Source organism: Carassius carassius, chromosome 45 (assembly GCF_963082965.1).
Source record: "Carassius carassius chromosome 45, fCarCar2.1, whole genome shotgun sequence".
NCBI lineage: Eukaryota > Metazoa > Chordata > Actinopteri > Cypriniformes > Cyprinidae > Carassius > Carassius carassius.
In genome coordinates, this window is record NC_081799.1 from 12,822,618 (window position 1) to 12,844,984 (window position 22,367).

At 41.4% G+C, this 22,367-nt stretch overlaps 1 protein-coding gene across 1 annotated transcript in view; it reads left to right on the top strand.

Moving 5' to 3' along the window:
• The first annotated feature begins 1,222 nt into the window (after window positions 1-1,222).
• Window positions 1,223-22,367, top strand: part of gbe1a (glucan (1,4-alpha-), branching enzyme 1a) — a 152,452-nt gene continuing 131,307 nt past the window's right edge. The window contains exons 1-2 of the mRNA XM_059538936.1: window positions 1,223-1,365; window positions 12,176-12,345. Coding sequence (XP_059394919.1) covers window positions 1,262-1,365; window positions 12,176-12,345 — 274 coding nt within the window. The 5' untranslated portion in view covers window positions 1,223-1,261. The remainder of the gene's footprint in view (window positions 1,366-12,175; window positions 12,346-22,367) is intronic.

The window sequence follows — 22,367 nt, forward strand, 5'->3', positions numbered from 1 at the left end:
ATATGTGGAGGAAATGTCTACAAAACTCTTTATGCTCCCAAAGCCGTTTTCATCTAGATGCTGCCATCATTCCCAGTGTGGGCTGAATAAACAGTGGGATGACCTATGACCCCAGGCTTTATGATCTCATAAGCTCAAATCCAGTTTGTGGTTGAGCTGGCCATACAGTACACTTGTGTGCATTTATTTCCCGCATTACGCTCCTGCGGACTGAGGTTTTCTCACACGGAAGAATGTCTAGAGTGTGACAAAGACCGAAAGTTAGTAGAATATTTTCTCTGTATGTAGATCCTGTTTGAGTATGTGTAGGTGTATGACTGTAAATGTAATTTAAAAAAAGGAATATCATGTTTTCTAATTAAAAAAAGAAAAAATAATAATAACAATAATAATAAAAGAGGGCAGTCTAATTCTTTATGGTAAATTACTAAACCCAGTGGCAGAGTTTGTGCGTGCATGCACAACATTATGATGAGAAAAAGGTAAAAAAGAAAGAAAAGTAACTTAACTACCTTACTTTTTCCCCTAGTGAGTTACAGCATAAATGATAAGCCTATGTGCAGCTTTTGGTATATTAATAAAATATCTTGGCATGCCATGGGGCTTTACAGTACTACATACTACATCATTCTGACAGTAGGTTGCCTTGCCATTTCTGGAGGTTAGTTGGATAAGTACACATATTTTGAAATCGGTTTGTAAGATGTTGACATACTGTGTAAACATAACCATGAACTTCATGTTTTAGAAATCAATATTAAATAAAAAGTATTTTATATTTATATAATAGTAAACCCATTTATATGATACATATAACATATACGATATTTTATACATGATTAATAATAAAACTTTAGTCCAAAAACTGCTTATGCTAATTCCCCCCCTACAAAATAAATAAATGGCAAAATTGTCAAAACTACTTTGCATTCCAAAGCTAAAAAACAAAGTGTTTCTGTATAATATTTTCAACCAACTTCACAGTGAAAACTTTATTGCAATAAAATAAGAAAGAAGTATTTAAGACAGCACAAACACTGAGAGATGAGGGCAAGTTTCCTGCCAGCCAAGAAATGTGTTTTATATGAAAGGAGGCCTGTTCTGTTCTGCTCTGCACGCGGACTGGATTGCGCAACAGGCCAAGGTGGATTGGTCGTGTTTTTGCCAAGCTCCCAGAGAAGCTCCCAACCTCCTTTAAATTCGGACTACCAGTCCCCTTTGAGCAAGAGATGATATATTGCTTCTATTAAAACTGAGAGCCATGGCAATGTCGGATTCAAGCACTGATGAGAGTTTTCCAAACCTCACCGCGTTTCTACAGACGGATTTGTATATAGGACAATATGAGGGAGAACTGCGCAGAAGGTAAACACACCTTGTTTAAACAGATGCTGCAAATACTTATTTGGTTTTATTCTTCATTTTTATAATTTACTCTGTGTTTTTCTTTTTTCTTTTTAATCAAAATTATGCGTTTAGATAACTGTAATTTCATACTGTAGTGTTCTTCAGTATGTGCGTCATTCAGGTGGAGCTCGCGGGTCTATGCTAATCCAATCAGAAAGCTGTGTGTCTCTCACCTGCTTCCTGTTCGGCCCGACGTATTACGCCCTCTAATAAAGAAATCTATGCTGTCTGCGTTTATCTATTAATGCTGCCACGCCTATATGCTCCAAATATCAATTAATTAAAGTATTATAAGATTTTTAGTGGATAGTTCACCAAAAGTAAAGTTTGTCATTTACTTGCTCTCATTTAATTCCAAACCTGAACAGAACTTAGTCAGGGTAGGTGTAATTTTTGACAAGAGTGAAAACCAGGCTGTGTGGGATAGAAGTACATCAGTGTGTTCAATGGATTGTACTGTAGTTTAATGGCATACCATGCTAATAAAAACAAGAAACCTTCACATAATTTTTTATCACTTTACTGGTTATAAAGGGGATAGTATTGGTTTTAATGGAAAATGGAATTGTTAATAGTTGGTGTTTTTTTATGTTTTTAATGGAAACCAGTAATGATCTCTATTTTTCAGCAGAGTACCGACTGTTCAGCTAATAGAACTTTAAAAAAGACTTTCAGTTGGGAAAATCAGATGTAATTTAAGAACTTTTATACCATTGTTAAGAACCATAAGTCACAGCCTTGTTTTCATCCGTGTGAAATTCAATAAGGCACATACCATGATTAAGGTCTGTTGTCATATTTTGCTGATACTACATTATTAAATTACCCTTTTTGGATGAGGTATTCCTGTTTATTGCTTATAAGAGCCAAAATGTTGTGAAATTGTGTAACTTTGGCTTTCCTGAACAGACTATCCCTCACCTTAGAATTCTCATGGCACCACCTCATTGTCTCCTCTCGGTTCCATAATAATTTTGGATTGATGTAGTAGCATTTGCCATATTCTGTGAGCATGAGCAGCTTTACTGTGGCAGTCATGAATTCCAGACTTTTTTGATTATTAATGTTCATATAGAACTCATAGTGGAAGATATGGGACTGTCAGCTAGTCCAGCAGACAGAAAAAGCAGCTAATTGGCCAGAGCTTGTGAAAACAGGGTGAGATGGCACACAGAGAGACAGCGTCTGAGCTTGGCAGGTTTCCCCTATACCACCAGCCAGTCGTCATACCTTGTTAAAATTCACTTTAATGTCTAGAGCCTCTCAGACAGACACACACACACTAGCACTCATGCATGCTTAGGCACATGCACCTGAGACTGGGATGGTTTTTGTGGGGCTGGGAGACAGAAAGTGAAAATTAAGTCAGGCATTGTCAGCAGAATATTGTCCCGGGGGGGGGGTTCAGTTCATGATGACAATTTGACAGTAAACTTTCTTAGGAAAAAATACTTGTGTGAAGTATGCAAATGCACTTTGCGGTTCAAAATATCCATATCCTCACTCAAAATTGCACTTTTTTTCCTACAGCTTCCTGGTTTATGGATGAATGTTTTTTTTTTTTTTTGTTTGTTTTTTTTAAGTTGGTTTATCTTATTGTTAGTTGCCACATTGGTCATGTGTGCATTTATCTTAATGGTGATTATTACATTTGTATATAATAATCGGTAACACTTTAGTATAGGGTCCAATTCACACTAATAACTGCTTATTAGCATGTCTATTATTAACATATTGGCTGTTTATTAGTGCTTATAAAGTACATATAATGCATGACATCCATAATCCTACCCAATACCCTAACCTTAACAATTACCTTATAAACTATTAATAAGCAGCAATAAGGCATTAATTGAGGCAAAAGTCATAGTTAATGGTTAGTTAATAGTGAGAATTGGACCCAAAAATAAAGTGTGACCTAATAATTAGTTCATGTGACAAGGTGTGCAAGCAGGTTGCTATCATGTGATTTGAGAATGAGTCAATATGAGAAGAAATAAATGTCAAATAATATTTTAAATCTGTGAGGAAAATATTTAAAAATTAATGTGGGTAAAATGAAAATTAATGCATACTTATGTAGTGTAAAAATTATAAATAGGAAGTGAGTTTTTCAATTTGATTGAAAAAAAGCTCTGGTTTTGAATTCCAAAGAAAGTTTTGTTGTTTTATATATATATATATATATATATATATATATATATATATATATATATATATATATATATATATATATATATATATATATATATATACTGTACTTTATTGTTTTTTTTTTCTTTTACAAAGCTGCAGCCATATGTCAGTGGATGTGCATCAGTAGCAGGGATGTTTTTGTATGCATTTTATTTTGTGTATCATTGGAAAGGAAAGCAGACTGTGGATGAGAGCTGTGCGGGAGAAAACACTTCTGCTCTGTAACAGGATTTGCCACTGATGACAACCGCATCAAGCACACAGCAACACATTAAAAACTTCAAATTCCAGTGTGACATCGCCACTCATTATATCACGCCCAGCTGCTCTTGTTTGAATGAAAAGGCTCTGAGCCTTTTAAGGATCCTGACCATGCTTTCTGTATGCAACACCTACAAAGATCAAGTAAAAATTGTAATGAAAACCATTAGAATTAACAGCAATTTTTACTGTCTGAAGGATTGACAGCCACTTCCCTGCTAAGATGGAAGTGTTTTTTTTGCTGAGGACCAGTTCGAGGTGCTGCAGATGACGCTTCTAGTGTGAGTCATTACATCCTGATATCTCTCTCTTTCAGCCCCGTGTGCAATGCCGTATTTATTGCTTCAGAAATGAATCAATTTGATTGATTGCCTTCATCACTGATAATGGCCCCTTTCCTCTTGGGAGCCAGAGATGAAGCTGTTGGCACTTTTAAAGAGCCTGTCGGTCATAATATTCACTGTACATAAAGTATCGAGTTAAAAGATGGTGTAGCGGCATCATTATACGTATACTCAAAGTTACATTTTATTCATTAGCCAGGTCTGAATCCACCTCTGACGTTTGTACAAAATTGATCCAGAATTCCATTTGTTAGGGGCCAACCTTGTAATTGTGCCCACCCCACCCCTTTTCCTCTCATAAGTAAACATGTCATACCACCTTTGCCTTCTGCCAACAGAGAACAACCACTAATTTCTTTGCTGCCTCATTTATTCTTGCCTTCTTAATATTCCCTTTCTCAGACAATGTTTTTGATAAGGTTCATTTCTATTCAGAATGGTGCACCCAGGGGACTGGATAAACGCAGAGCTTTAATGGGGTGGGAAACAAAAACCAAAAGTAATGTTATTTAGAGTATAAGATTTGAATAAGATGGCATACACCAATTAAGCCCATTCTGGTGCTGCGACACTCGCGAGGAATGCATAAACGGGTTTCTTCCTGAAATCCTGTGCGCATGCAAAACTTTTTTTTTTTCATTAAACTTCAAAACGTGCAGTCAGGCATTCTGCGGGTGCACGCGGGGACTCAGAATTGGTTATGAGGTGATCTCCGTCTGTGATATTTATGAGCAGCTCTTGGTTTGTAGGCAATGGTAGCTCTGTCAAGCCACGCACATGGTTTTTCTCCCTCTGGTGAAACACATTTGTGTAATGCAGGTGGTGGTTGTTTATCTGTGAGCTTATTCGTCATTTTACAGTCTCTATATTTCAAATGTTCTGAAAGCTTGATTAAAACAAGGTGGGTTTGTGTGTTAGCATGTTGCATTGTTTATAGGGAGGGCTGTAGGGGTGATTCTAGAGCCTCACACATCTAGAGGGGTCAACAAAAATTACAGTAGGGTTCATGTATAAATTCATGTATTATACATAAATAATGATACCACAAACCTTGCTTTGTGTAAGTGTTATATTAGTTTTAATGATATACCAAGAGTCGCACAAACATAAATAACATATGGAAGCCTATTTCTGTAAAAAATTTAATTGTGAGATAAAATTAAAAATGAGAATAAAGTCATATTGAGACATATAAAATAACAAATATGAGAAATAATGCATATAATGCAATAATGGTTGCATTGCAAAATGTCAAAAGTTACAGTTATATTTAAATATTGCATTTTCAAGAAAAAAGTTATATTTATGATAGTAAATTTGCAAGATCGCATTGTGAGATTAAAATATTGCAATTACACGAAACAAAGTTACATTTATCAGAGATAAATTTGCAACGTTAAATTGCATTTACACTATAAGATGTAAAGCCACTTGAGATTTAAATATTGCAATTACAAGAATCAAAGGTGCATTGCAAGATCTAAATTATAAATTATTGTCAACTCACTTATTATTAATGTCATTCTGTAATGGGAACTTTAATTGTAGTTCTATATGATCCTTTAGAGACTTCAGCTGTCCTCATTCAATGCATTTGCTTGGAGAGAGCAGTACTTTATTCCAATTTTTTTGTATTCCAAAGACAAATAAGAAAGAACATAGTCATACAGGTTTAGAACAACATGAGATCGATTTTAATTTCTGGAACCAAACTTTATTAACATGCAGTAGAGCAATGAGCAGTCTCTGTGATTCGGAAAACCACTGTGGTGGATTCATGGGTGAGGGATGACAGAGACAGTTGATAACATTGCAGGAACCCACAGCAATTTTTGGACTTGAGTTCCTTGCTTAAGGGCTCACAACACTGGTCAGGGATAGACACTATAGGAAGCCAGCATCCCTTCAGTAGTATGCTGGCATTCACCAGTATGCCGCTTCACACCAATAATCAAGTCATGGATGCTGAGCTCTCTCACACTGCACTACACCATTATTATTCATGAGCTTATTTTCCCTATGTCTTTGCGGTGCCTTTAAGAAGCCCCAGGTAAAGATTCACCTGGGCCATTGCACTGTTTGCTGAAGAAAATAGAATTTGGTCATAAGATAATAACTTGGCGAATGATTTTGTATCATCAGCTTCCTGCAGTTACATCCTGATTGGCAGCTGTTTAATCCCTCTTGGACATTTCAAGGGGAGATTGTTTTTTTTTTTTTTTTTTATTGCTTTAGCATTATAGAAGTCTAGAAGACACTGGATGAAGGTACTTGGTTCTTTTTATTTAATTTAATTTTATTATTTTATTTAATTTTTAATTTGATTTTTTTTTTTTTTTATTGTAGTCTGTTATTAAAAGAATAGTTCTCCAAAAAATGGAAATTTACCCACCCTCAGATCATCCAATATAATCAGCTTGTTTTTTTCCCATTGGAAAAAATTTAGCATTACATCACTCGCTTAAGAATGGAACTTCTACAGTGAATGGCTGCAGAGAATGAGAGTTAAAACAGCTGATAAAAACATCTTGTGACGTGAAAAGCTGTGTGTTTATAATAAATCCATTGTTATGGTGTTTTAACTTCAAAAAGTTGATTCTGGACAAAATATGAGTCCATAATAACACTTCCTCCAGTGAAAAAGTCCATACCCTGTTGTCCTCCCACATTAAAATTCACAGACATATTTCTTTAGAACTGTTTAGTCCTTTTTTAATTTTTTGGTAAATGGTGCTTGATCTGTGCATGTTTCTTTGCCGATTCAGACTACGTAGATAACTTTTTCAATATTACAGATGGAGGACTCATATTTTGGCCTGAAGCAACAGTTTGAAGTTAAAAATGTCTTTAAAAATGGTTATTTCAAACACTCAGCTTTTTGCTTTACAAGATGTTAATTTATGGACTTGAGTTATGAAGGTTATTTATGGATTGTTGTGATGTTTTTATCAGCTGTTTGGACTCTCATTCTGATGGCACCCATTCACTGTAGAAGATGAATTGGTGAGAAAGTGATGTAATGCTTATTTTCCATAAACTGAGAAGAACGTAAATGGAGAAAAAGTCTTACTTCTTATGAACTGACTCATAATAAAGGAAAGGTTTTTCCAGCTTTTTAGATCATACAATTTTACAGCTTATACTCGTTTGTTTGGCTCATTTATTTTCTTAATTTTACAAAAGAAATGAGCTCTCATCTCCCACATGAACACCCCAGATCAATGCATCTGGACCATGTGTGCTATAACCACCAAACCACAACTCAAGAAGGAGTTTTAATTCCAAGGTGTATCACCTTAAAAAAAAGAACCTCAGTATTTTTTAAAAGACAGTCAATACTGAGTCAGGCAAAGGCTTAGTCTCTGATGGCATATCTAGGAGACAAAAACAGGACTTGTGTCCACATCCTTCTTCTTTAATTGGTTAAATTAACGGTTAAGATGTGGTTTGTGTCAGCAGTTCAAGTTCAGTAAGAAGTTTCTTGCCCTCTCTGTCTCTGGCTTTCTCATTCATAATAGTGTTCTTCTTTAACTTTTTTTTCTTGTTTGTTGTATTCTTTGCTGGAAATGGAATTTTGAATGTATTTAGAAATAATTTCATTACTAGAATTTTATGTATATGGAGAAAACAAAATTAAATAGTATTTTCATGTTGTTGTTTTTTTAGCATATTTCAACAATTGCAGTTTGATTAAAAATTACATGCAGTAAAAAATCTGATTCTGAAGTTATATTTAAAAACATATTTTAAAAAGTTTTTAAGATATGTTATATTTTCCTTTTTTTTATTTTCTCACTTATCTAATACTTTGCTCTTACTGTTGTCTCTCCTTGGTAAATAATGGTGCTAAATGTTGAATATTATGAACATTAAAAAATGTTGGTATGATAGAAATGCTTTCATATTTTGGACAGCTGTAATTTGTGTAAAAAAAAAATAGTTTATGGTTATTTCTATTCATTAAATAATCCTGGGGAAAAAAAATGTATCATGGTTTCCACAAAAATATTAAGCAGCACAAATGTCAAAATTAATAACAAGGAGAAATTATTTTTAACATTAAATCAGCATATTAGACTGATTTCTGAAGGATCATGTGACACTAAAGACTGGATTAATGACTGTTGAAAGATTCTCCTTTACCATTTCAGAAATAATTTCCATAAAATATATTAAAATAGAAAACATTTATTTAAAATTGTAAGATATATCCTAATCTTCATTTTTACGGCACTTTTGGTCAAATAAATGCAGCCTTACACTGTGTCTATACCGTAAACAATACTTTAGCAAAATACTAGGCTATAGAACCCATTATAATCAGTGATGCTGTCTTCACTGGATATGGTGCGACACTACAACACAACACATTTTTGATTGTAAACTGCTGCTTCGTTCTATTTATGATTTACTGACAAAAGTTCAAATTATTTGGTTGCTTTGTCGTGATGTCTCTAGCATAGACAGACTTTAGCTGTTCTGGCACAACACAACAATTGTCGCGACCGGTGAAGACACGGTGTTAATAAGCATAAGAGCCTCAAAACAATTCAAAATCTTACCAACAATTTGAATAATTAGAAATGCATAAACAGCTTTCAAGGCAGAGTAACAATAAGTAAAAAAAAAAAAATTGGTAATCTTAACAAAGTACTCCGAAGTCAAATAAACACCTGATACAAAAACCGCTACTTTTACCACTTAGCTCACCATCTCACACTGCAGATATTAAACCATCAGCACTTCCTGTTTCTCTGGAGTCCCTCTTTACCTTATTCCACTCCAAAGCTTAACTGCGCTTTTGAGTTTGGGTTTTGACGCCTCTGGGTGTACGCAAGAGAGCCTCTAAAGCAGTGAAAGACCCTCTGTGACTCTTTTATGGTCATGCAGGGATGCCAGGGGCAGAAATGGGAGGTGTTTGCTGCTGTGTGTTTTCATCCGCGTGTAAGTGAGCCATTCGTGTGAAAAACGCTGTGTCATGATGAGTCAGCTCACCCCGGGGCTGTTAGCGTAGAAGATGAGACATGTGTGAGTGCCCTCGCTCCTCTAACAATCTCTCTCGAGCTCCCCATGCTCATCCACCAACGCGTCCCCCCTCAAAGAGCGCAGCCATTCACCAAAACATGCTTTCAAGAGGACAAGATCGAGTGGACAAGTGTAGCCTCTTTTAAAACTGACCGGAGGTGCAGCACGCACCACTTTGTGGCCGCTCCTGGTCGCCTTGATTCATTGTTATTACAGAATGGAGGAAAGCTTGTTATTATATCCGCAATGGCAGGCTGTGGCGTTTCCTGCATTCCCTCCCTCTCTTCGGTGCCTCCAGCAGGGCGAGCTAAGCACTGATTCTTTCAGAGCTCAAGTCCGTTTGACCACCGGACTGAATAAGCGACGGCCTGCTGAAAGATTTGTTCAGGGGGTGATTAAGTTGCTCCATCTGCTCCACGGGGGTCATATTTTTCCCTTTCGTACATCCAGCCGTGCTGATAGACGTCTGAAAAAAGCCTTGTGGATCTCAGTGTGTGGCCCATCAGAGCTAACTCAAGGCTTAAGGCCTTGAAATAACCAAAGCTCAATTGTTTTTTTTTTCCTTTTCTTGTTTTTTTTTTCCTGCAGGTTTGTCGAATATTCATTCTACATCTTTTATCAGCTTCTTCCATAAACTTCAGGTTTTTTGTTTGTTACAGTTGAGGAAATCTTTGCAAGTAGTTTTGCTTATTCATCTGACAGGCTGTGACTTTAAATCTGTGTCTGGGCTGTTAACTGTCAAAACGGTAATCGGTCGAGCTGTTTGGTCATTTGTGTTTATCTGGGAATCATCAGGAAGAGATTCTGCCTGTTTTTCCCTTCGTCTGTCCATCTGTTCGCTCTCTCCCCATCTCTCTCGCTTTCTCTCTGTGTGATTAAGAGCAGCGTTTGAGAGGCCACTTGACGGCACCCATCACCCTGTTGTTCCTCAAGTTTTAATGAGCACTTTAAACTCCCAGAGGAACCCAAATGAGCGGTTCCCATCGGTAATTATTCCTAACACTGCCATGAATATGCATGCAGAAGTCCCAGCTGGGCCCAACACTCTTTACATCCAAACACCAGCTCAAGCTCAGAGGTCTTGCATGCTTTTACCTCAGTTATACACCATTTAAAATGGATGGGCAAGCATGACAAACACAGCCAATATGTTGACTAATCACTAATCACTTTGCCATTTATTTTTCTTCAAATATTTTTTTAAAGTATACAGTATAAAGTGAAATCCTGCTGTCCTATTGGTTATTTAACAAGGGAAAAGAAAGCCAAAATCATTAAAGGGATAGTTCACCCAAAAATGAAAATTCAGTCATTAATTACTCAATCTTCATTTATCTCCAGAACACAAATTAAGATATTTTTGATAAGATCTGCTGCTGCATAGACATCAACATAACTGACACGTTCACAGCCCATAAAGGTAGTAAGGACATTGTTAAAATAGTCCATGTGACATCAGTGGTTCTGTATACAGACGATGAACTAAGAGAGAAGGCCGTTCTATATCAGAACGCTGGCTTCTGTATCAGCAGCAGCGCGTGCATAAGTTGTGGTAAAAGTGCAGCAAAAACTGGCATGGAAGAGAAGATATTGTTGAATAAAGTAATTCTTTTTGTTTTCTTTGTGCACAAAAAGTATTCTAATCGCTTCATAACATTACAGTTTAACCACTGATGTCAAATGGACTATTTTAACAATTTCCTTACTACCTTTCTGGGCTTTGAACGTGTCAGTTTCATTGCTGTCTATTAGAGGTGATTTTAATCGCTACCATAGACATCAATGTTTATCTCCTAACTATAAACTTTCATCCCAGTATTTCTATGTTAATATGAATGACTGGAAGACAGAGATGATACTGTGTGGTTGAATAGACTGTTGTATAGACTGTGAAGTTGTTACCTAAACATTGTAACTGCTCTCTATGTGTCAGCGGCAGCGCGAACACAGATTTGAATGTTTCAGTTATGCTTTTTCTAAAGTTTAAAAGACACGGGTAAATCATTGTCATTTAGAAAGTAGATCGCATGGGTGTCTGAATCTTGATCACAATCTTTTAGAGATTAATTTTACAAATCTACTGTCTATGCAGGATCAGGAAGCTCTCGGATTTCATAAAAAATATTTTAGTTTGAGTTCCCAAGAAGTTTGGTAAGACATTATGGTAAGTAATTTATTACAGAATTGTAAGTTTTTGTGTGAACTTTCCCTTGAAGACGTAGATCCCTGCTCATTTCTCAGTGTGAACAGTGTTTTGCTTAAGAAAAAAAAGGCAGAATACTTAAAAATATGTCAAGCTACAAATGAGATTTCATCAGCAGGCTGATGTTTTGTTTTTATTTTTCCTGAGTATTTCACACATTTCATGGAGACTTTAAAATATGGTATGTTTTAACAAATCAGTTTAATTCAGTGGGTTTAATTTATTCAACATTTACTCTTTTCACTTTAAAATTGTGAACACATGTCCACACACTCTGAATTGTATCCACTTTCTAGACTGTCATCACTAATTTACGTCAGATCAAATTTTTCATGTCTTTTTGGTGAAAGCTGTAAGATTGAGGGAACAGAAGAATGAGGAATTCCTTTGAAAAGCCTTTTTAAAGGTTAAAAATTCTTTTTTTAATCACTGTGTGTTAGCGCTTGTGTTTCACATGACAAACTTTGTTGAAAAGAGCCGTGTGTGTATTTCTGCTCCTGTGACTCATTAGCCAGATCTTCTGTGCAAAATAACTTTCAAATAAAAGTTATTTTTTCTGTAATGCAAAGCTGACAGAGAAAGTTGAATATGAGTGATCTTTTTGTGTGAACTGAGGAGAACAACTGTCTGAACTCTGGTTCGTGGAAGGGTTATGAAGCTTGGGTCCGTAATGTCTTTCATTTGTATTTTCTCTTTGTATATTTCTGTCCCGCTCTCTCTATCTCTGTCGTGACTTCAGATACAAGCGGTTTTCCGAGCGTCTGGCACAGCTGGAGGAGGCAGAAGGGGCCTTTGATTACTTCACACTGAGCTACCAGTTGTTCGGAATTCAGCGGCGATCCGACAACAGTCTGGTCCTTAGGGAATGGGCACCGGGAGCGGAGGCCGTCTTCCTGACTGGGGATTTCAGTAAGTGTCAACATTTAGAGACCTCTGTTGGTTACATCCAGACACAGACCCTTCCTAATAGACAGATTTATGAAGCAAAGTACAAGCGGTTTATTGTTTCCAAAGAAACATGCTTTCATTTCAGGCAGCTATTGCTTGAAATTCTCTTTGCGTTTGCAGGGTGAGGAATCTGCTGAGTTTACATTGAGTGATTTTTTTAAGCCGTAATGATGTGTGTTGCCAATTGTGTGCTTGTCTGGATTGTTTACAAGTAGTCTGACAGTATTGTTCTTTTAGAGACAGAGAGGACGAGAGTTGGACTGATTTTCTGTTGTTAAGTTTTACTCCATTAAAAGCCGATTTGGAGTCTGTTAGAAGCAGGGTTCAAGATAAGGCTCAATTCCTTCTAATCTTGAAGTAACAGGAACACATCCTGCAGTTTGCGTTGTCCCGACTGTCAAGCTTCACCACTGTGTCTGAAAATTAAACTGATGCCCTGGTGGTAAAGTGTGACAGAGATCGATTGATTTTCATCCAAGCTTACATATGGAAGAAAGTCCTCGGTCATATGCAAACTAGTCACAATTATACTTTAACATTGCTTGTCAATTAAGGTCACAAAGGAATTAGTATTAACAATACTGTAAACAGTTGTTCCCTTTCAGTCGGTCACTCTCGACGCCACGTCGGTGACCGACGAATATGGGATATCGCTTCGATAGACCAATCTACTTCGAGTGTAAACTAAACGAGCCAATGCACATTGGCATGCAATTATTGCATCCAGCTGCCGCTGATCACTGCGTGAGTATAAGAGGGCAGCAGGTGCAATGCATACCAGCTTTTCGCTTCGGAGCCGAGCGTTAGTATCGCTCTGCTCAACTGTGTCTGCTGTGAACTACGAGTTCAGCACGCTCTCGGAAGCTTCGTGTGTTGGCGAGACGGCGCTTCAGCGGCGGTCGTTCCTGTGTCGAGTGGATTGCACACTTCAGGCTGCATTACCCCTGTCGTGTTGCAAACGGCCAATTCCCCTGTGCGCCTCAGCACTAAAAGAGCATTTCCTAAAGAGCAAATTTCTCTAAAAGAGCTTCACGGGTGCGTCTTTGTAAAGACGACGGATCGTCCTTGTAAGGATGCCGTTTCACCCGTGCGTTTCTGGGTGCGGTCGTTACCTGGCAACGGGTGATGGTCACGATCGCTGCCTCACGTGTCTGGGCGTCGAGCACGCTGAGGTGGCTTTTGTGGATGAGTCATGTTCTCACTGCGGGAATATGACCATCTCGGAGCTGCGAACCAGGCTCCGCTACCTTCAGGGGGGCGGAGTCCCGCTGCCGCGGCCGCGATCTGGGGCTCGTTCTGGCGGCCGACAGACGAGAACCACTTCCGGCAGTAGCGCGGATGGTTTGAGGGTCACAGTGGTGGCAAAACCTTCAGGGAACCAACCCTCTGGGGCCCACCACTCCTCTTGCACCTCCGATCCAGTGGAGCAACCCACGGAACGCACTGGGCCCTCTACAGCGAGTGTACCAGTGGTATCCAGTGGGCCTCCCCCCGACCAGATGTCGATCTCAGCATCGGAGGGAGAGCTGTCGGACGAAGATTCGGCTGCGCTGCCACCCTATGGGATGGTGGCAAGGCCTGAGTCGGACCCCGAAATGTCAGCTATGCTTTCCCGGGCCGCTGAGAGGGTAGGGCTCGAGTGGAATCCGCCACCGCGTCCCGAGCCCTCGCGGCTGGATGATTGGTTTCTCGGGGTGGCGCACGCTGGTTCTCAGCGCCCCACCCCAGTGCCTTTCTTTCCGGAAGTGCATGACGAGCTCACCAGGTCGTGGATGGCACCTTTTACTGCCAGAAACCGGCCGGTGGGCTCCTCCTCCCTCACCACCCTCGATGGCGGTGCAGCGAAGGGGTATTCGGGAATCCCGTCGGTGGAGCGGGCGGTAGCGATGCAATTGTGTCCTAAGTCCGCCTCCTCCTGGCGTGGAGACCCGGTGCTTCCTTCCCGGGCCTGTAGGCACTCGTCTGGTCTGACCGGCAGTGCCTATACGGCTTGCGGCGAAGCTCCGGACCTCACTCATCCTCCTCCTTCGCCAGATGGCAGCAGCGGGCGGTTCGAGAGCGTCAACAAAGGCCCTACTCACGCACCCTCTGCCAACCCGTGGAACCAGGTGAGCCCTGCACCCCACACTCGCACCACACTCCGGCCTGCTCACAAGCCGCCCGAGTTGGGTCCCTGTGTTCCACCTCGCTGCCCCACTGTGGTTCCGCTGGTCCCGCTTGTACGGTTTTTAGGCGCCTGGTCAGCGCTACCCAGCCCGTCTCGCTGGCTTCTGCGAACCATCAGCCTCGGCTATGCGATTCAGATCGCCCGGCTCCCCCCCAAGCTCTGCGGTGTCCGCTCCACTACAGTGAAAGCGTCCGATGCCCCTGTCCTGCGGGAAGGGATCGCAGTCCTACTGGCGAAGGACGCGATAGAGCCGGTCCCTCCAGCCGATATGAGGATGGGGTTTCACAGCCCGTTCTTCATTGTACCCAAGAAAGGCGGTGGGTTACGGCCGATCTTGGATCTGCGAGTTTTGAATCGGGCCCTCGATCGGCTACCATTCAAAATGTTGACACAGAAACGCATTTTCGGGTGCGTCCGTCCCCAAGATTGGTTTGCAGCGATCGACCTGAAGGACGTGTACTTTCATTTGTCTGTCCTTCCGCGCCACAGACCTTTTCTGCGGTTTGCGTTCGAAGGACTGGCATATCAGTACAAGGTCCTGCCCTGCAGGCTGTCCCGGTCTCCCCGTGTCTTTACGAAAGTCACGGAGGCAGTTCTCGTTCCTCTCAGAGAGCAGGGTGTTCGCATTCTCGACTACTTAGACGATTGGCTGATACTAGCACAGTATCGAGATCAGTTGTGCGAGCACAGGGATGTGGTGCTCCGGCACCTGAGCCTGTTGGGCCTTCAGGTCAGCTCGGAAAAGAGCAAACTCCCGTGGAGGATCTCTTTTCTCGATATGGAGTTGGATTTGGTCGAACAGACAGCACGCCTCACAGAGGAACGTGCGCGGTCGGTGCTAGCCTGCTTGAATACGTTCAAGAGCAGGACAGCGGTCCCACTGAAACTCTTTCAGAGGCTCCTGGGGCATATGGCGGCCATGGCGGCACTTACACCGCTCAGCCTATTACATATGAGACCGCTCCAGCACTGGCTTTATGGCCGAGTCCTGAGGTGGGCGTGGAAGCGCGGCACTCACCGGGTCCAAGTTACACCGGCCTGTCGCCAAACCCTCACTCCGTGGTCAGATCTTGCATTTCTCCGGGCAGGGGTGCCCCTAGAGCAGATCTCCAGGCATGCTGTGGTTTACACGGATGCCTCCACCACCGACTGGGGGGCCACGTACAACGGGCATGCAGTCTCAGGGGTTTGGACGGGCCCGCAGCTGCAGTGGCACATCAATTGCCTAGAGTTGCTAGCAGTACACCTTGCCTTGAACCGTCTCAAAGGTCTCTTGTGAGGCAAGCATGTGCTGGTCCGAACGGACAACACTGCGACCGTTGCGTACATCAACCGACAAGGTGGTCTGCGCTTCCGTCGCATGTCGCAACTCGCTCGCCACCTCGTCCTTTGGAGTCAGAAGGTTCTGAGGTCACTTCGTGCCGTTCACATTCCAGGCCTGCTCAGTCGTACAGCCGACGAGCTGTCTCGAGCAATGCTCTCGGGAGAATGGCGACTCCATCCCCTGACGGTCCAGCTGATTTGGAGATGGTTCGGAGCCGCTCAGGTAGACCTGTTTTCTTCTCCAGAGACCTCTCACTGCCAGTTGTTCTACTCCCTGACCGAGGGAACTCCCGGCACGGACGCTCTGGCACACAGCTGGCCTTGGGACCTACGCAAGTAGGCGTTTCCCCCAGTGAGCCTTCTCGCACAGACACTGTGCAGAGTCCGGGAGGACAAGGAGCAAGTCTTGCTAGTAGCGCCGTATTGGCCCATGTGGACCTCGTTCCCCGAACTAGTGCTCCTTGCGACAGCCCCTCCTTGGCCAATTCCTCTGACGAAGGATCTACTGACTCAGAGACGGGGCACCATCTGGCACCCGCGTCCAGACCTCTGGAAACTCCATGTCTGGTCCCTGGACGGGACGCAGAGGTTCTAGGTGACCTACCCCAAGAGGTAGTGAACACCATCACTTCGGCAAGAGCACCGTCTACGAGACACGCTTACGCCTTGAAGTGGAACCTGTTCGTTGAGTGGTGTTCTTCTCGTCGAGAAGACCCCCGAAGATGCCCGATTGCGGTCGTGCTATCCTTTCTGCAGCAAGGGTTGGAGCGAAGGCTGTCTCCCTCCACCCTCAAAGTCCAGGTTGCCGCTATTGCTGCGTACCATGACCCCGTGAATGGGAAGTCTCTGGGTAAGCATGACCTCATCGTCAGGTTCCTTAGAGGGGCCAGGAGGTTAAATCCTTCCCGCCCCCCCTGTATACCCTCTTGGGACCTGTCTCTAGTGCTTAAATCACTACAGCAGGGCCCTTTCGAGCCTTTGCATTCAGTTGAGCTAAAGTTTCTTTCATTGAAAACTCTGCTCCTGCTTGCACTGGCCTCCATCAAGAGGGTAGGGGACCTGCATGCATTTTCGGTCGACGATTCGTGCCTACAGTTTGGGCCGGCTGACTCCCAGGTAATCCTGAGGCCCCGGCCTGGCTACGTGCCCAAGGTTCCCACAACACCCTTCAAAGACCAAGTGGTGAACCTGCAAGCGCTGCCCCTGGAGGAGGCAGACCCAGCCCTGGCTTTGCTTTGTCCCGTCCGAGCATTAAGGTGCTACGTAGACCGGACACAAAGCTTCAGGACCTCAGACCAGCTCTTTGTCTGTTACGGAGGCCGGCAGAAGGGGAGTGCCATCTCTAAGCAGAGGATGGCCCACTGGATTGTGGATGCCATAACCCTGGCTTATCAGGCTCAGGATGTGCCCTGCCCGTTCAGGTTGCGAGCTCACTCAACTAGAAGTGTTGCATCCTCCTGGGCGCTGGCTCGTGGCGCCTCGCTGACAGATATTTGTAGAGCTGCGGGCTGGGCGACCCCTAACACGTTTGCTAGGTTCTATAGCCTTCGTGTAGAGCCGGTATCCTCCTGTGTTCTCACCTCAAACGGGTAGTGGCACTGAGAGGCCCCGGTTAGTGTCGGCTTGCTTAAACCGCTCCAGAGTGTCCGTATTGTAGACCCTGTTGAGATCCTCCATCACCCTAAGCAGCTGGACGCAGCGGAACGTCCGGCGCCAGACCTTCATGATGAATCTGTGAGAACCATGGAAGGGTGGGTTCCATATTGAGACCTAAGCGGTACTCATATGTGTATAGTCCACGGTATAGCCTTAGAGCCCGTGTTTCCCCGGCAGACTTCTGCCTTCCCAAGAGGGTTCTAATCACCTCAAATTTCTCCGTATACTCCTAAACGGATGCTATATGTGTATTTGCCTCCGAGACCTCCTTCAGGAAGGATGGGGCTTCCGCAGCGTCCCGGCTCCAAGCGGACCGGGTACGTTTTCCCAGTGTTATCCAATCTCACCCAGTGAGGTAGTGCTTTGACAATGGTGAGTGGAGCTACTTGTTCTGAGCCCCGGCCTACACCTAATAGGGGCGCAGGCGGCTCGCACAGGGCACTGGAAGGGGCAGCACCCATGGCGCTTTGATAGGGATCCCATATTCGTCGGTCACCGACGTGGCGTTGAGAGTGACCGACTGAAAGGGAACGTCTCGGTTACGTATGGTAACCCTCGTTCCCTGAAGGAGGGAACGGAGACGCCACGTCCCGTCGCCATGGTTGCTGTACCGCCGCTGAGCTGCCGGGTCCCCGGCTCGGCTCCTCAGCGAAAAACTGGTATGCATTGCACCTGCTGCCCTCTTATACTCACGCAGTGATCAGCGGCAGCTGGATGCAATAATTGCATGCCAATGTGCATTGGCTCGTTTAGTTTACACTCGAAGTAGATTGGTCTATCGAAGCGATATCCCATATTCGTCGGTCACCGACGTGGCGTCTCCGTTCCCTCCTTCAGGGAACGAGGGTTACCATACGTAACCGAGACGCTACTTTGTATAAGCATGATTTTTCGTGCATTCTTAAAAATAATTTTAACACCTTTACTGTCCCTTTTGATCGATTTAATGCATTTGTGTTAAATTAAAGTATTCTTTTTATAATAATAAAGAAAAACCTTCCCCAAAGGCCACTGCATCCCTAGATGTCACTGTCATTTTTACAGTGCTAACACCTAAAAGAGGCTCAATATTGGCTGACACATGAACAGTGCTATCAGTGAACACAATTCATTTTTAGTGAATTTCACTCTCAGTGTTCATGTCTTTTCCAACTTCATGTCCAGATGGTTGGTCACATATGTGCATTAAGCATGAAACGTGCATGAGACAACTTTGATGTGATGTTCAAAGCTTTCTGCTTCAGTGCTACTTGAATAACTGTCAGACAGAGAGAAGAAAAGACAGAATGTGTAGCAAGAGGGAACAACAAAAAAGAAATATTATGTGAAAAAAAAGATCAATAATTGAATGCGAAATATGTAATCTAACCAGAATGATGATGCCAGTTAGTAGCTGAATTAAATTATACAGTTGATGTTGTGGTATTACAGCAAAAATGTTAAAAAAAATTTTTTTGTTTTTTTTAATGAACAGGTAATGTAGTTGTTATTTTCCTAGTTACAATTAAATTTATTTATTTATTGTAGCGCACATATTTCAGGTCATGCCATGTGATTAGAAATGATTAGGAAAACATTTACATTTTGTATTATTATTATTTAACTTTGTTTTTTCAATTACTTTTTAGTTTAGTTTTAGTTATTTAAAACCAAATATATTTATCAGATTCTTTCTGATTGTTGTAATTCATTATTTCACTTCGTTTTAACCATTGTTTGTACTTTAGTGTCATTTTAGTTTTCTTTTTTTTTAATGAAAATGCTTTCCATAATTATTTAGTTTTTGAGTTTTATAATAACTCCTATTTGATCCAGCTTCTACAAACAGCAACCCAAGACAAACTCCACTCTGAGGGAGCACTGCTAGCATTTTGGCGGGTTTCACGCTTTTTGCCATAATATTTTATTCTCTTTTTGGTGAGAACCTCTTTCTTTACTGTTTGTGTTTCCTTCACCTTTCTCTTGTGCCTCTGTTCCTCACAAACAAAGCATCTCAACGTATCCTTCACGCTCTGCCTCAGTGCTCAGTTTTTTCCTCCGAGAGAGTAGTTGTTGCTGGAAAATTTAAGTTGAAGTTGTTGTTTTTTTCATTCTTTTTTTATTCCTTTCCTCTAAGCCGACGTCTGTTTTGACCCATTGCTGTCGTTGTGTCTCAGAGTGAAGCTCTTAGCTGTCAAAGGCAGGAGTGGGAACATCTGATACCTGTTCTGAGCTCACGGATCACATATTCTGTCAGTGGAGTCAGCCTGCAGTCCCTGTGTAGAGTCGACCAATAGGAAAGGGACCACTTTGTGTCAGTTAATATTGTCAGGAAGAGATCTTAAAGTTCCTGTTTAAAAACTGTGTCTGCTCTCCTGTCTCGTCCTTCCCTCCGACCTTCTCACCTCCTTTGGCTGATGGAAAGGTGTGACAGTGTCTTCAATAAAAGAGAAAGCCAGAAAACACGTTCCCTGCTTCTGCACGCACGCATAAATCATAAGGACACATGTACCGAGACCATTCAGGGTGTGCTGGGTATATGCAACTAAAAAAATATAGCAAGATTTCAAGGATTAGTTGCCCCAAAAGTGAATATTTTATTCTATGTACAGTATTTACCCTCATGTTGTTCTAAACCCAAAAAGTAAATCATGCTGGCAGCCAAATAGATGAGAGAAGTAGTGATGTTCAATTTGTGAATGAATCATTCTTTTGAGTCTAATCTATTCATTGAATCGGTTGATGTTCACAAAGCCAGTCACATTGACTCATCTGTAATCATTATATACCTGGTTCACAAAGCTGGCCGGTCGCCATGATTTTGGCAAGTAAGACATGTTCCTGGATCAACATCTTTTGTTGATCTTGGATCAACATAAATGTCTAAAAATATGGACTTAATCCAATCTCTAACCCTACCCATAATTTATTCCTAAAATCAGTGTTAGATGATAGCTGATTAACAAACATGTAGAAGCACCTAACCTTGATTGTAAGCCTAAGACAGATATTTCCTGAAAAGTTATCCCTCAATTCTGATTGAAAGGAATGTTGTTCCAGGATCAACAAGCACATGTTGTACTTGAGGAAATCAAGTTCACCTTTCATTCACAAATCAAACTGATTCAACTCATTTACTGAATCACTTCCATCACTGTCTGTTCCGATTCACCAAACTGGTCTAAATGATTCACTCATGAATCATACTGGTTCAGTTCTGAAGTATACTGTGCAGAGAGAATAATGGCTTGAATTTCAGTGTTTTCAACATTTATTTCTCAAGATGAACTCACTTAGTGAATAATAAAGGCCCCGGTATACTTCAAACAAAGTTCGTTTTCGTTCTTCGTCTGGGGGCAAAAAAAAAGTTTGAAAAAACTGAGCGACGGTATACTGTTTCCAAACATGCCAACACCCCCGCGCTGCTGGAGGCAGGGTGTAGATTAATGTAAACATGACTTGCGACGCTCGCGCGTATCCCCTAAACACAACAACAATGAAATTATGAAGTGTAGACAATCTAGGTGTGAGACAAGCACCAATGGTCAGAATATTATAGACAAAAGAATAATGTTTCGCAGCAGTTCAGAGTCAAGTATCATGTCAAGTCAAGTCAAGTCTGCTTTATTGTCAATTCTTCCACATGTACAGTACATACATACAGAGAATCGAAACTGCCTTACTCTCGGACCCCCGGTGCATACAGATAACATTAACAGTAGAGCCTAAAAATCTAGATCAAATATAAAATGTAGATACAACTATACAATAAGGGAATGTAAAAAAGACATATAATAAAATTTAAAATAAAGTTAAATTAAGCAGTGCAAGGCACATGGCATAATGTTTACAATACAAAAGAACCATAATCAGTCATTTATGGGAAGTGTAAATGTCTCATAGTCTTTAGCATGATGTGAAAAAAATATATTGGAGTCAGTTTGTTACTTTATTTGATTAGTGTTAATTTATTATATTAAACTGGATAAATTGTTACACCTTTTATATTGTGTGGTGTCTTGATTTACTTTTGATCAAAACAAAGGTTTATTATTGTATTCGATAGAAAAGAGAGTTCTCTGCGCTTCTGTAATCCACAGACAAACTGGTGCAACCAGGGCAGGACAAAACAATTCAAACAAAAGGAATCGCCGGTGCAGCACAGATGTCTACTGATTAAATTATTTATTAAAGGTGCATAACAAAAAATAAATGACTAACGTTTCGATGTGGTTACATCTTCATCAGAGTCCTAGAGTCCTCAAGGACTCTGATGAAGATGTAACCACATCGAAACGTTAGTCATTTATTTTTTGTTATGCACCTTTAATAAATAATTTAATCAGTAGACATCTGTGCTGCACCGGCGATTCCTTTTGTTTATTATTGTATGTTCGTTTGGCATTTCATTTATTGTATACCCTTTAAATTCACTTATTGAAAGAACAGCAGCAGCAGCAACAGTATGGTGTAACATTTATTTGAAACATGTATTTGGTACTTGCTACCACTGATGCAGTTCAACTCGCTAAGAGAATCTCGTTCTGTTTGTCTCTTTTTGTTTACAAAACTTGTCTGAATGATTCATTTACAAATCAAACTGACCATTTCTCAAGTTCAACTCACCGTCTAAATTGATTCTGAATTGATTGATTTATGAATATGACTGAATCGGCTTTCCAGAGTTCAACTCAAATCTGTCTTACGACTTCAGAAGACCAGGAATATTTTATGATAATCAAATGGTCCTTTTGTCCCCATTCAATGCAATTGCATAAAAAAGAGCAACCAGCACAGTCTTAATTTTTGGGTGAGCTGTCCCTTTAAGACATCATTACACTGAAATGCAAAAGGCTTA